This window comes from Erythrolamprus reginae, chromosome 12, assembly GCF_031021105.1.
Source record: "Erythrolamprus reginae isolate rEryReg1 chromosome 12, rEryReg1.hap1, whole genome shotgun sequence".
Lineage (NCBI taxonomy): Eukaryota > Metazoa > Chordata > Lepidosauria > Squamata > Dipsadidae > Erythrolamprus > Erythrolamprus reginae.
Genome location: NC_091961.1, coordinates 16,495,584 through 16,509,787, shown reverse-complemented (window position 1 = coordinate 16,509,787; position 14,204 = coordinate 16,495,584). Strand labels below are relative to the sequence as shown.

Below are 14,204 nucleotides of genomic sequence, written 5' to 3'. Positions count from 1 at the left end.
TAAGGGAACACTGAATTGTTAGACATAATTATAGACCAGTGGTTTCCCCACCACCCATACCATTTTTACAGGCATTCAGTATGAAATTCTTACAGCCATAGCAATGGCTTGACAGCCACTTGTTAATGAAAATTTACTATGGCAATTAATTAATTACACTTCTATGCCACCCTTCTCAAACAACTCAGGGCAATGTACAGCATAATAAATACAATACAATACAATTATTTATGGATAAGGGATAAAATTATCTAGCTCTTTCATCCCAGAAAAAAACTGGTATCTATTCAATAGCTTCCCTAAACTGATGTTCTTAAAATGTGATGGACTACAAACTCCCAACCAAAATTAGATGTGCCAGGATGCTGTTGCTAGTTCACTATCAGATGGAAGATATAAAAAATAGAAAGGGCAGTCTAATTTTTCACGTTTGAAATTCCAGTGAAATTGGAAATCCCTACCAGAGGTTACATATTGATACTGCTTTTGTATTTGATGTGAATGTTCAGTAATTTGTCCGTGAATGTTATTTTACTGCAAAGGATGAGATGAGATTTGCATGTCTTTATTGAACATGTTGATAAATGCTCTATCCACAAGAATGGCATAGACACAGAGTCCCTACGTTGGTTTGAATGTAATTTTCATTACAATATCAACCAAGCTAGCATTGAAATAGACAACTGCAAAATGCACTAAGATACAGTGGTACCTCAAGATACGAACCCCTCATCTTACGAACAACTCGTGATACGAACCCGGGGTTCAGCAAAATTTTGCCTCTTCTTACGAACTTTTTTCGAGTTACGAACCGGCGTTCGGAGACTGCTGGGAAGCCGCGCGGCTGTTTTAAAAGGTAACAGCCGGGCGGCGGGGTTTCCCAGAAGCCTCCCGAACGCCGGTTCGTAACTCGAACAAAGTTCGTAAGACGAGGCAAAATTTTGCTGAACCCCAGGTTCAGTTCGGGAGGTTGCTGGGAAGCCCCCCAGGCCGGCTGCGACCTTTTAAAACAGCCGCGCCGCTTCGCAGCTGTCTTCCGAAGCCGAACGCGGAAGTTCGGCTTTAGCGTTCGGCTTCAGGAGACAGTTGCGAAGCGGCGCGGGTGTTTTAAAAGGTTGCAGCCGGCCTGGGGGGCTTGCCAGCAACCCCCCGAACCCTGAACCCAGAGACGGAAGGCCCGGGAGGCGTGGCTTGATCCGGAAGGCGCGGCTTGATCCGCTGAGCCTGGCCGGCCCGAAAGATCGCAGCGAGCGTTGCCTGCGGCGGCAAGGGAAGCCAAGCCGGGAGCAGCATCACCGCGGCTCCTGGCTCGGTTTCCCTCGCCGCCGCAGGCAACACAGGCTGCGATTTTCCGGGCCGCGAGGATCAGTGACGGAAGGCCCGGGAGGCGCGGCTTGATCTGCTGAGCCTGGCCGGTCCGAAAGATCGCAGCAAGTGTTGCCTGCGGCGGCGAGGCAAGCCAAGCCGGGAGCAGCATCACTGTGGCTCCTGGCTCGGTTTTCCTCGCCGCCGCAGGCAACACGGGCTGCAATCTTCCGGGCCGGCGAGGCTCAGTGACAGAAGGCCCGGGGGGCGCGGCTTGATCCGGGAGGCGCGGCTTGATCCGCTGAGCCTGGCCGGCCCGAAAGATCACAGCGAGCATTGCCTGCGGCGGCGAGGGAAGCCAAGCCGGGAGCAGCATCACCGCGGCTCCTGGCTCGGTTTCCCTCGCCGCCACAGGCAACACGGACTGCGATCTTCCGGGCCGGCGAGGCTCAGTGACGGAAGGCGGCCGCCTGGCCCGGGAGAGGCGGCTTGATTCGCTGAGCCTGGCCGGCCCGGAAGATCGCAACGCACATTGCCTGCGGCGGCGAGGGAACCCAACCCGGGAGTAGCGGCGACGCTGCTCCGGTTGCCTGGTCCTCTCCTGCCTCCCAAGCTGATGTTCCCCGCTGCGTCGGGCGCCGCCAGCCCCGAGTCGGACGCACCCTCGCCGCCGCCCCCAGCCGCTGCCCTCCCCGTCCTAGCCGGAGCCTGAGCCGGGCCCGCTCGGTTCGGGGGGGGGGGGCTGGCAAGCCCCCCAGGCCGGCTGCGACCTTTTAAAACACCCGCGCCGCTTCCCAGCTGTCTCCTGAAGCCAAACGCTAAAGCCGAACTTCCGCGTTCGGCTTCGGGAGACAGCTGCGAAGCGGCGCGGGTGTTTTAAAAGGTCGCAGCCGGCCTGGGGGGCTTGCCAGCACCCCCCCGAACCCGGGGGGTGCTGGGAAGCCCCCCAGGCCGGCTGTCACCTTTTAAAACAGCCGCGTGGCTTCCCAGCAGTCACTGAAAGCCCTTTTTTTGCAGGGTTTTTTTGGTTGCACGGATTAATTGACTTTACATTGTTTCCTATGGGAAACAATGTTTCATCTTACGAACCTTTCGTCTTACGAACCTCCTCCTTGCACCAATTAAGTTCGTATCATGAGGTATTACTGTATATAGAAATACTTGCTATAATTAAGGAAAACACAACCACAGAAAACTGCACTTCAAATCAAGTGCTTTACAAACCCATCGAACCCTAAATTTACCTTCACTTGATCCAAGATTACGAGCGGTCCATTAACACCAGATACTGTTTTGTATGCTGAAAAGCCAAAATGAAGAAAAATTGTTTTAAACAATTTAACACAGTCTTAGTCAAAATTTACTAAATGGAGGCTATATAATCACATCACATTCTTATGTTTGATAGATCATCTCTGGAAAAGAGACTACAACTAGCTAAGTCAAACGCTAGATATGGAGAACCAATTACAGTCCTCACCTTACGACTGCAATTGAAACCAAAATTTATGTTGCTAAGTGAGAAATTTGTTTAGTGAGTGCTGTCCCATATTACAACTTTTCTCGCCACATTTCTTAAGTGAATGACTCTAGGACACGGCAACTGTCATGTGAATTAGTTATCAAACATCAATATATAAATCACATGACCATGGGGAACTGCAATGGTCATAACTGGGGGAAATGGTCATAAGTCACTTTTTTCAGTGCTTTTGTAACTTTAAACAGTCACACATTTATTCAACTGTTGGTGACCGCTGTTCTAGAACATCTCTCACTTGCCCTTTAAAGAAAACTAACCCGGAAACTAGAAACCACCACCAAGTTTCATTCATTCGCTGGATGGTAACCCTTTTGCTTTCTTACCTGTTGACTAGAGCAGCGATCACCAACTGGTGGTCCACAGAAAAATTATTTGCATTTGTTATATTGCACTAAATTAGGGGTCCTCAAACTATGGACCCTGGGACAGAGATGTGAATGGTTGTGTTGCTGCAGAGAGTCTTCCCTTTCTAGGTCTTTTTGTGCGGGTCAGAGGGCGGCAGAAATTCCGATGTGGGGCCTGCTTCAGCCTCCTGGTGCGGGGCTTTGGGTGAAGGCTGGAGGGAAGCTCCGGTGGTGGTGAAGTGCCTTGTTCCAGTGGGACTGCATCATGGCCTGGAACTGGCTGACCATCTCAACCCGCTGAGCCTCTAAGCACCGGTACCTGGCCTTCCACTCCTGCAGGTCTTCCCTCTGTTTGGAAAGCCTATTCTCGTAGCCATCAGTGAGGTGCTTCTTCTGAGCCTCCTTCTCGGTCAGATCCAACTTGAACTGAGCCAGTTGTTTTGCCAACTCTTTCTTGTGGTGGCTTCTTAGCTCAAACAACTGCTTTCTATTGGGGCCCTAAGCAGCAGGCAGGTAGGTGAGGAGTGGCTGGGAGGGGAAGTGTGAGTACAGGCCAGCAAGATACTTCTCAACGTGAGTGACATCACGTTGGTCACACCCACCCAGCAGATCATTAGGCAGATAATATTACTAGTCCACAGAATTTAAAATTATGAATTTAATGGTCCCTGAGGTCTGAATGGTTGGTGAGTAGTGGAAGTGAGTTTTAGGAATGCTTTCTCTGTCTATTTTAGCTTGTCTATGAGAAGCTTCTGAAGATTAAAATGTGCATGGCCTAATTTCTTGCAGGTTAGGTTATCATAATGAATAAGACAGGAGGTTGTCTTCTAATATTTGTCTGCTCAAAAATAATTTGACATGGTTCTTACACCAAGATTTATAAAACAAGTCAAAATTACACGAGTGTATATAACATGCCATATCTTAAATCAGGGTTTTAAAATTAAAAGGGATGATTTCATAGCAAATCGAAGCCATGGTTTGTTTATAATGCCACAAGAACCTAGATCCATTCATCATGCTAAATTTCAAGAATTACCTCCACCAACCATACATTTTGACTTAATACACACCCACTCATTTCATAAATAAATAAGACTGTGAAACACTGTGGCCTGTTCCCATTGCCAAGATGGCTATCAGAAATTCAACTATCTCTGTGTTATGCAAAAAAAGTTCATCTGGGCTCAAAGATGCAGTCAAAAGGTGTGCAGGAATTATTTTACAATAATCTATTCTATAAAGGAAGTTTGAGACATTGTATAATGAATAAAGGATGGGAGGAGGTGAAAAAGAGCATGCACAAAGTTATAAGGGTCCTTTATCATCCTTCTCAGCAAAAGCTTCATTTTAATCCCACATGACTGTAAAAACAGAAGTACTTCAAAGAACACAAAGGACTTTATCAGGCTCACAAGACGAAAGAGAAATCATTAATCACCATCCCACCAAATTAAGGAAAGGATGAACAATCATATTATTTCTGGAACAGAATAACTGAGTAAGAAGCTGCATCCAATCCATAATTATCTAGAAATAAATCTCATTAGACAATAGTGAGATTGAATATATGCCAAAGGATTGTCTTAAGGTCACAACTAAGCACAAATCTTCATGGAATCCAACTAGACTCAGATCCAATTAAAGATTTGGTAGATAAGAGATTAGCTATTTGGTCAATGATTACACTACATATAGCTACGTTATAAGTCTGCTTTAGTTGCTGCCACTGTTGTTACTGCTATTTACAAATTGGATGGGGACAGAATAAATCCATTATTCCTTAGTCACCCCACTTTATCTTTGTGATAATTTAAACCAAGATAGCCTTTAGACCTTTTGCTTAAAAATTCCTTTCAACATGATCATTAGACGCTACAAGTAGTCCTTGACATACAACTGTTCATTTTGTGACTGTTTAATGTTACAAAGGCACTGAAAAAAGTGATTTACAACCATTGTTCACATGACCATTACAGCATCCCCAGGTTCAGCTGATCAAAATTCAGATGCTTGGCAACTGATTCATATTTATGACGGTTGCCATGTCCTAGGGTCATATTTGCAACCTTCTGACAATCAAAATCAGTAAGGAAACCATATTCATTTAAGAACTGTATTACTAACTTAAATAGTTAGTGATTCACTTAATAACTGTGCCCAGCAAGTCACAAAATGGGGCAAAATCCATTCAGCAAATGTCTTACTTAGCAACAGAAATTCTGTCCTCAATTATGATAGTAACTAAAGGAACACCTGTATTCACTTCTGGTCTTGGAAAAGGTAAATAAAGATTCTTTTCTATCCGAAATGTCTCACCAGGTCATCTACTCCATAGCATTATTTTGTTAGGCTTTATAGTAGGTGGTTGGCTTAATAAACTGTATGAATCCAGTCATAATTTTAAAGGTACATTTTGCATCTAGAATTTAAAACATTTTACATAAGTAAAATTTATCATCATTTATTTGTGCTGGGGATTATCGTGAAGATGTCTCAAACTTAACTGGAAGAACAGCTATATGAAACTATTTATAGCAAACCTGATAGTATGTTACCTGTGTTGTGTCAACACAGTAATATTTACCTCCCTGGTGGATTTGTAACAAAGTTTTTATAATACTGTAAAGACGTTTTACAATATCACCAATTAAGTTGATAATACTGTACTTGGATTTTAAATCAAAACAACTTTAAAGCATACATCTTTTAAAACAGTTAGTCCAGGTTTTTTTTTAATCTTAACCCTAAATGTTTTAACATTGTACATACAGTATTCTTCTGCTGCTCAAAAAATGTGTATTGTAAAACTCTTTCTGTGTTTCCTAGCAACTGGAGAGCAATCGACAAGATTTTTTTCCTTCCTGCCCTACCACATTTCAGTGTTAGATCCTTAACAGCTGTTACACAACTGCAAACTATTTTGGGCTAAAATCTTGCCAAACTGCAAGATTTTAGGGGTCTCTCAGAAGGTAACTTCTAGGATTGCTGTTTGAAAGCAGGCTTCTTTTATTAGCTTTGTAAAGTTACTGATAGTTTTCAGATAATATTTACAACATAAGCATAGTCGTACATCCTGTATTTTCGGAGTACAGTGGTACCTCTACTTAAGAACTTAATTCATTCCGTGACCAGGTTCTTAAGTACAAAAGTTTGTAAGTAGAAGCAATTTTTCCCATAGGAATCAGTGTAAAAGAAATAATGTGTGCAAACCCAGTAAGAAAGAAATAAAAGCTTGGAATTTGGGTGGGAGGCGGAGGAAGAAGAAGAGGAGAAGGACAGACGCTACTGAAGGAAGAAGGTGAAAGGAGGGGAATTAAAAAAAATCCAAAACTTTAAGGCTTAAAAAAAAAAGAGGGACTCTGAGGTGGTGAGGAGAACGCACCTCCCATACAGCGCGAGGCTGCCTCCCATACACTGCACCAGAGAGAAACCCAGGCCGGCGAGAGGAGGAACCTCCCACTCCTTTGACTGAAAGGCAGCTGCTGCTGTTGATGCTACCTGCTTCCTCTTCCTTCCCATACTGAAGGGCTCCCCTCTCCTCTCGCTCACCCTGTAGCCGGTGCCTTTCTTTCACTGTGGTGACTCCTCGGTTTGGCTGAAGCTGAGTTGATCTGGCTGGGGCAAAGTGCCCCCTTTTGCCTTTCCGTACCCAGACGCTCCCGGCAGCCATGTCGCACCGGATGTATGGGAGGCAGCGTGAGGGAGTCACCACAGTGAAGTGGTTTATTCCCTCTCCAAGCACCTAGAGAAAGGAAAATGCTTCATTCGCTCTGGACTGCCAAAGCCTCCTTAAGTGCCACTGAAAGGCTCCTCTGGCAGTCCCGAAAAGCCCGAAATGGCCAGGATTAAAGGGGGAATGGCAGGAGACTGGGCGGGCCTTCGTGCCGCTCTCAAATTTCCTGGGAAATTTTTCCAGGCTTGGGTTCTTAAGTAGAAAATGGCTAAGAAGAGGCAAAAAACTCCTGAACACCCGGTTCTTATCTAGAAAATTTCTTAAGTAGAGGTGTTCTTAGGTAGAGGTACCACTGTATAAGATGTACCCCTCCCCCAAAGAGGGTGGAAATGTTGGTACATCTTATACACTGAACGTAGCCAATTTTGCTGTCCCACCCCCACATGCAGAAGGCTCTTGGGTGCTGGGGGTTGGCAAAGATGTCGGTTTTTGTGGAAAATGGACCATTTTTGCCCCTTTTTCACAAAAAAGGGGTAGGCAAGGGATCTGGGGAGCGTGTAGACAGCTCCTGGGGACTGGGGAAGGCAAAAATGCCTCAATTTTTGTGGGGAAAAAATGCAAAAGGTCAATTTTTCACAAAATGGGGGCATTTTTGCTATCCTCCAGCACCCAAGACCTCCCTGCAGGCTTCCCAGACACTTTGCCCACCCAATATTTGCAAACAAATTTTGCAAAAAATGGCCTGTTTTTCCAAAAATGGGGTTGTTTTTGCCTTTTAATTACCTATCTAGTATGACTAGAGGAGGAATTCTGGGAGTTGAAATCCACAAGTCTTAAAGCTGTCAAGTTTGAAGTTTGTAAAAAGTGTACATGGTTGTAAAAAGTATTCTGCTATACTGGTATTTTATTAAATAATATATTATTACACCATTTGGTTCAGAATACATTTTTCCTTGTTTTCCATCTCTAAAATCTAAGTGTGTCTTATAGTCCGGTGCGTCTTATACTCCGAAAAATACCGTATTTTATCCTAGATAACATATTTCTTGCAACTGCAGAAACAATATACAAATCTAAGAACTGGGGGAAGGAACACCCAATTTTACCCCTAACCTCCCCAACTAAGAGTTAGTTAAAATGTGTCCTTTGATTACTCCTGAACATTTTGTCTCCTTTTCCCAGGAGAAGAGACTATTTCCTGTTGCTCTCCAAACAATCTCATTTCCTTCTGTATTTGCACATACAAAAATCCAAATATTTGGTTTCTAGTCTATAATAAGGACCCTGCACTTCTAACAAAGCAACAACCAGCCACAGAGACCAAGCCAGAATCCATGTAGCTAATATCAACCAATGCTTCCAAATTTGGCCAACATTGCTGGCAAACACACTTAAATTCTTTCAGCAAAGGGAGTTGCAGGCACATCATATGTATCCTACTCCAGGTTTAGTTTTTTATTTATATCCTAGTTTGCAGAACTATCTGAGAAAAGAAGTGGATTACCTCCTGCTTGAATGAATTTCCTCCACATCCAACATCTGCATCTACCTCCTCATTCTTTCCAGAGATATCTTTTTCTCTCATTCTGTTGAAGATGAAGAACCATATCTAAAAGCTGTAGCCCTTAACTAAAGATATCTGGATGCTTGTGGCACACAAGGATTGGCCAAAGGCAGCATTTTTCACTGATATGGGCATTTTAAATCTCATGGGCATGACATTTTCTGTAACAGGAAAATGTTATATACTCTTACAAACAAATGCAAGTAGCCACAAATAATGCATTTACTAGAAATCAAAGTCCTGAGGTTATTCATTGCTGCCCACTCTTAAGTTCCCTTTTCTCCACTATCTTAGCTTAACTCTTCCTTACTACATGGGCAGTCTTGCAACCCAAGCACAGGGCTACAGCTCTGTACTCTAGAAATATAGAATTGCCTGGAATGCACTTTTGGAAGTAAACAATTCTGGGGACTAAAATATGTGGCTTAATAAAAATATACATAAATACACGATACATCCCTGAGCACAGTGAAATAATACTATTACTGGTATAGATTCAGGATCATGGAGGTGCTGAAAAGACAGGATGGGAGGATACACAAACCTCTATTCAACTAAGCAATTGTTTTTAATGTAATTTGAGTATAACATTTCACAGCTTCCACAGCAACATCTCCTCTGGAGATGCAGAGAAAAAAGATACTAAGAAAAAGAGAAACCTTGCCTTCCATCTACATAATTAGATTTCTTTACCCTTCCTGGAAATTACCTCTATAAAGATAAAGGTATCTTCATAAAACAAACTATATGTGCTTCTAAAAAAACATTTCTCTGCTATTGGAATTTTTCTGTTCCATGAGATTCATGAAGTGAAAATGGGATCTATTTTTTATTGCCACAACACAGGATATCCCCATTCTGGGAGTTCCACAATTGCAAAATATTATTTGTTGTCACGCTGCCTTTGATTTACAGGAACAAAATAAGCATCAGAATATCCCTGCCCGATCTTAATAGTAACCAAGTTTAATTTCCCAGTCAATAACTAAGCCTATTTCACTTTACATCTGGTTTAATTGCCTACATTAAACTTGCACATCACCTCATGCAAGGAGCACTATTATAGCTAAGTGGCAAGTCGCCAAATAGCCAGCTAGCTCAACAATCTGAAGAGATCAGCATCCAGATTTTTTCTCCCTTCTGATCTAAAGGCAAGCAAGGCAATTCCAGATCAGGCTGAAATGAATAAAACCAGTTGTCTCACGCAACAATGTTGCTTCTATCTTTCCTTCATTTCATCTGGCAACAACAAAATTAACCCTAAAAGACCTCCAAGTGAGCATTACAAACACTGGGATGTGAGAACGAAAAAACACTGGAATCTGAGAGTGCCAGCACCATCTTGCTTCCACTGTTTCACACAAGCCTGCAGTGTGTCACATGACCTTGAGGCTTAGCCAGAATCTATTAGTCAGGAGGTTTCACAATCACTCACTCTCATTTCTTGTTTTAATAGCAAACCTCGATGGATGAACAGAGAAAAAAAAGAAAAACCAGGCAGGGAGAGTGTATCAGCTTCAAGGAGCAGCAATAGCATAAGAGTGGCAAAGACAATCCTTCAGTGGTGGAACAAGAGCATTCTACTGGGGGTTTTTTTATGCACAAATCAGCACAGGTGGGGAATAAGCTGACCAAGGAAAAAGAAGGCAGTCCATATTAAAAAGTGGGGGAGAAAAACATGACGGGGATAAGAAAAAAGTGATAAAATCACTTGAGTTATTGCCACAAATTAAAACCAAGGAAATTACAGAAGAGGAATCATTTACTAAAGAATATCTACTGTCAAGAGAATGGGCATGGAGTGCCATAAAGCAGCATATCTGATCCTGCAGGGGATGGCATTGCAATATAGCCCCCTTTAGGCCTCTCCACTCCCAAAATTACCTCTTTACCTTGGGATTTATTTTATTTTATGGCAATCTACCCTATCCTTCAACATTCAGTTCTAGCTAAGGGAGGGTTTCACTGGCCTTATTTGGAAGGAAGGGCTCCCAGCAGAAAGTGGCACTGCAGTGCTCTTTGTGTGTGCAAGGAGGTCCTAGCTCAGAGTGCCCGGTGGGTCTGATGCCAACCTAGGGAGCATTCAAAAGACACTCAACAGCCTTGGAGAAAAAACCGAAAGGTCACACAGAGGTTCTTCCTGCAAGATGATGGGCAAGAAGGTAGGAAAAGGAGGCAGAAGCTGAGCCTAGCTATGCGTGCAACATCTGGTCTTCACTGCAGGGCTTTGGGGCATGGAAACCTCTGAAAGAAAGGGTCGGGGTCCCTTCCTGGGCAAATGCAGAGTAGGATAGGGACTTCCTTTTTGACGCCAGAATGAGATCTGAAAAAGGAGGGGCAGCCCGCGCTCAAGAAGGGCTCCTGCATCGCCCTCTTTCTTTCTCTCTCCCTCTTCTCCCCCCCCCCCATCACCACAACGCACGAACAAAATCACCCTTCGTCCCCAGGAAAAATGGAATTTCAATCCAATGAAGGGCGCCAAAGTTGGATCTGCTGCACCCAGGATGATCTTGCCCAATGAACTCATCTTAGCTTCCCCTCTTTCGAGAGAGAAGAAGCCAAGCCATTCGAGGGATGCCGGGCGGAGGTGACCTGAACTGCGCCCACTCCCCGATCTTTTCCCAGCTCCGCCAAAGGGTAAAAGGAGAGTCTCCCTTAGCACTAAAGCGCCGCCGGGCACCCGTACTCACTGAGGCGGGGCTGAGAGAGGTAATCGCGAGTGACGGCGGCCGCCTGATCCCGCGTCGCGCCTCCACCGCTCAGTTCCGAGACGGCGCCGTTCACCATCCCTCGGATCGCCCGCATCGCCGCCATCTTGTCCCGTCTGGACTGCCGCGTGACTGCGCACGCGCTGATATAAGCGCCATGCGTCACCCCCCTCTACCCCGCCTTTCTCTCGCGCGCCAAGCCGGAAATCGCTGGGAAGGGAGAGGGGCGGGACAGGGCAGGGCAGGAGGAGAGGAGCTGGCCAAAGTGCTGAAGAGAAAGTGCGAGGGAGATGCGCAGGCAAAAGCAGGGCGAGGCGCAGAGCGGCTAAACTGCCCCTGAGCGTGTGCAGAGCGCAGAACGGCAGCTCCCCCGTCTGCAGGTTGCAATGGAAACTATAGAAGCGAGAAGAGGCTCTCGACTATGCCCAGGGTGCTCCCTGCCCAACCCAGGTGCTACAAAGCCAGCCATGCCTTAATCGGGGATCAAGTTGCATCAGAGAGCTGGGACAGTTAGTTTAGACCAGTGACTTTCAACCTTTTTTGAGCCGCGGCACATTTTTTACATTTACAAAACCCTGGGACATATTGAGCGGGGGGGGGGGGGGGCTAAAAAAAGTTTGGACAAAAAAATTCTCTCTCTCTCTTCCTCCCTTTCGCTCTATTTCTCTTTCCCTCCCTCTTTCTCTCCCTTCCTCTTTCTTTCTCTTTCTCTCCATCCCTCTTTCTTCCTCTTCCTTCCTTCCTCTCTTTTTTCTCTCTTTTTCTCTCCCTCCCTACCTCCCTCTATGTCTTTCTCTCTCCTTTCCTCCCTCTCTCTCTCCCTCTCTCTCTCTCTCTTGCTTTCTCTCTCTCTTGCTTTCTTTCTCTCCCTCTCTCTTGCTTTCTTTCTCTCTTTCTTTCTCTCTCTCTTCCTTTCTTTCTCTCTCTGAGCTTCACGGCACACTTGACCGTGCCTCGCGGCACACTAGTGTGCCACGGTACACTGGTTGAAAAACACTGGTTTAGACCAATCTCTGGTACTGCAAAGTGGCTGAATTTATCTTCTGTTATATAAATCCGCATCTGTTATATAAATCTGCATTAGGGCCTCTAAGCACCTGCAGAGGGCTTCTCCAAATGCCACCTTGTATAGCATAGAAAAGTCAAAGCTCCTGTGTCATAGATGTGCATTAATATTGTAGTGAATTACTGTGAGGCAAGATGTGATGGCTAATACATCTTATAAATAAATAAATGAAGAAGGATCATATCCTCTCCTTGAATTAAAGGCATTGTAAGATAGATTAAGATAGCCTTATCTACCTCTCAGGTTAGTAGCAGTCCTTTCAAATAGAATTATAAGGAATATAAACAGTTGCAAATAAAATGCAAGCAACAGGAGAGGAAAATAAATATTGTAGGATTTTTTTAAACCATAGGAGTGTCTATGTCAATAGCTATGCAAATAGGGGTAGAAACAGGGTGGGGAAAGGCCAGATAAGCAAGTGACTGCAGTGACTACTATCTGGGGCTGATAGGAGTTTATTGGGTTTGGGAAAACTGTTTCAAAGAAATAGCACGGAGCACCAAAGTAAGAGAGAGACGGAAACTGAGTGAAGGGAAGTCTGATGCATTTGCCTGGCAGGAGAAAGCAGCATACAAATACAAAATGGTTTTATATTTGATATACAGCCATCACTGGAATTCTTCCATAATGTCTTGACAGCATGAAATTTTCTTATCCTTGGAAATCTCAAAGGTTTTTACTTTGTTAACTGAGGAAAAACTGATATCTACATTGCTAATAAATTCCTAGTGAGGCCAGCATTATTAATAAAGGAAAAATGTTTTCTCTTTTTCCACTGAGTTTTTGCACTTGCTTCTCCTCTAGCTTGGATATACATGTATAAAACTATGTGTTTTTCAATCTTATTCAGCAGCAATTAGAAGCAAATAGATTTACAAAGCTTCCGTATGCCTGGTCACATCATTGGACTGCATTATATCAGTCAAGATTGCTTTATTATTATTATTATTATTATTATTATTATTATTATTATTATTATTTATTTATTTATTTATTTATTTATTTATTTATTTATTTATTATTAGATTTGTATGCCACCCCTCTCCGTAGACTCAGGGCAGCTAACAACAATAATAAAAACAGCATATAACAAATATATCTAATATTTAAAATAACTTTAAAAACCCTTATTAAAAACCAAACAAACACACACACAAACATACCATGTATAAATTGTATAGGCCTAGGGGGAAACAATATCTGAGTTCCCCCATGCCTGACAACAGAGGTGGGTTTTAAAGAGCTTACGAAAGGCGAGGAGGATGGGGGCAATTCTGATCTCGGGGGGGAGCTGGTTCCAGAGGGCCGGGGCCGCCATAGAGAAGGCTTTTCCCCTGGATCCCACCAATCAACATTGTTTTGTCGATGGGACCTGGAGAAGGCCAATTCTGTGGGACCTAACCGGTCGCTGGGATTCGTGCGGCACAAGGCGGTCCCGGAGATATACCGGTCCGATGCCATGAAGGGCTTTATAGGTCATAACCAACACTTTGAATTGTGACCGGAAACTGATCGGCAACCAATGCAGGCTGCGGAGTGTTGGTGTAACATGGGCATATTTAGGAAAGCCCATGATAGCTCTCGCAGCTGCATTCTGCGAGATCAGAAGTTTCCGAATACTTTTCAAAGGTAGCCCTATGTAGAGAGCATTACAGTAGTCGAGCCTTGAGGTGATGAGGGCATGAGTGACTGTGAGCAGTGACTCCCGGTCCAAATAGAGTCGCAACTGCTGCACCAGGCGAACCTGGGCAAACGCCCCCCTCGCCACAGCTGAAAGATGTTTCTCTAATGTGAGCTGTGGATAGAGGAGGATGTCCAGGGTGATGGATGGACAGATGGAATTGTCCCTGGGAGGCAAAACCCACAGCCACTCCGTCTTATCAGGGTTGAGTTTGAGTCTGTTGACACCCATCCAGATGCTAACAGCCTCCAGGCACCAGCACACCACATCCACTGCTTCGTTGACTGGACATGGGGTGGAGATGTATAACCAGGTAT

At 44.4% G+C, this 14,204-nt stretch overlaps 1 protein-coding gene across 1 annotated transcript in view; it reads right to left on the bottom strand.

Moving 5' to 3' along the window:
* Positions 1-11,330, bottom strand: part of ATP6V1B2 (ATPase H+ transporting V1 subunit B2) — a 34,844-nt gene extending 23,514 nt beyond the window's left edge. The window contains exons 1-2 of the mRNA XM_070765435.1: positions 11,123-11,330; positions 2,550-2,605 (exon numbers count right to left, since the gene is read on the bottom strand). Coding sequence (XP_070621536.1) covers positions 2,550-2,605; positions 11,123-11,246 — 180 coding nt within the window. The 5' untranslated portion in view covers positions 11,247-11,330. The remainder of the gene's footprint in view (positions 1-2,549; positions 2,606-11,122) is intronic.
* Between the last annotated feature and the right edge of the window lie 2,874 nt (positions 11,331-14,204).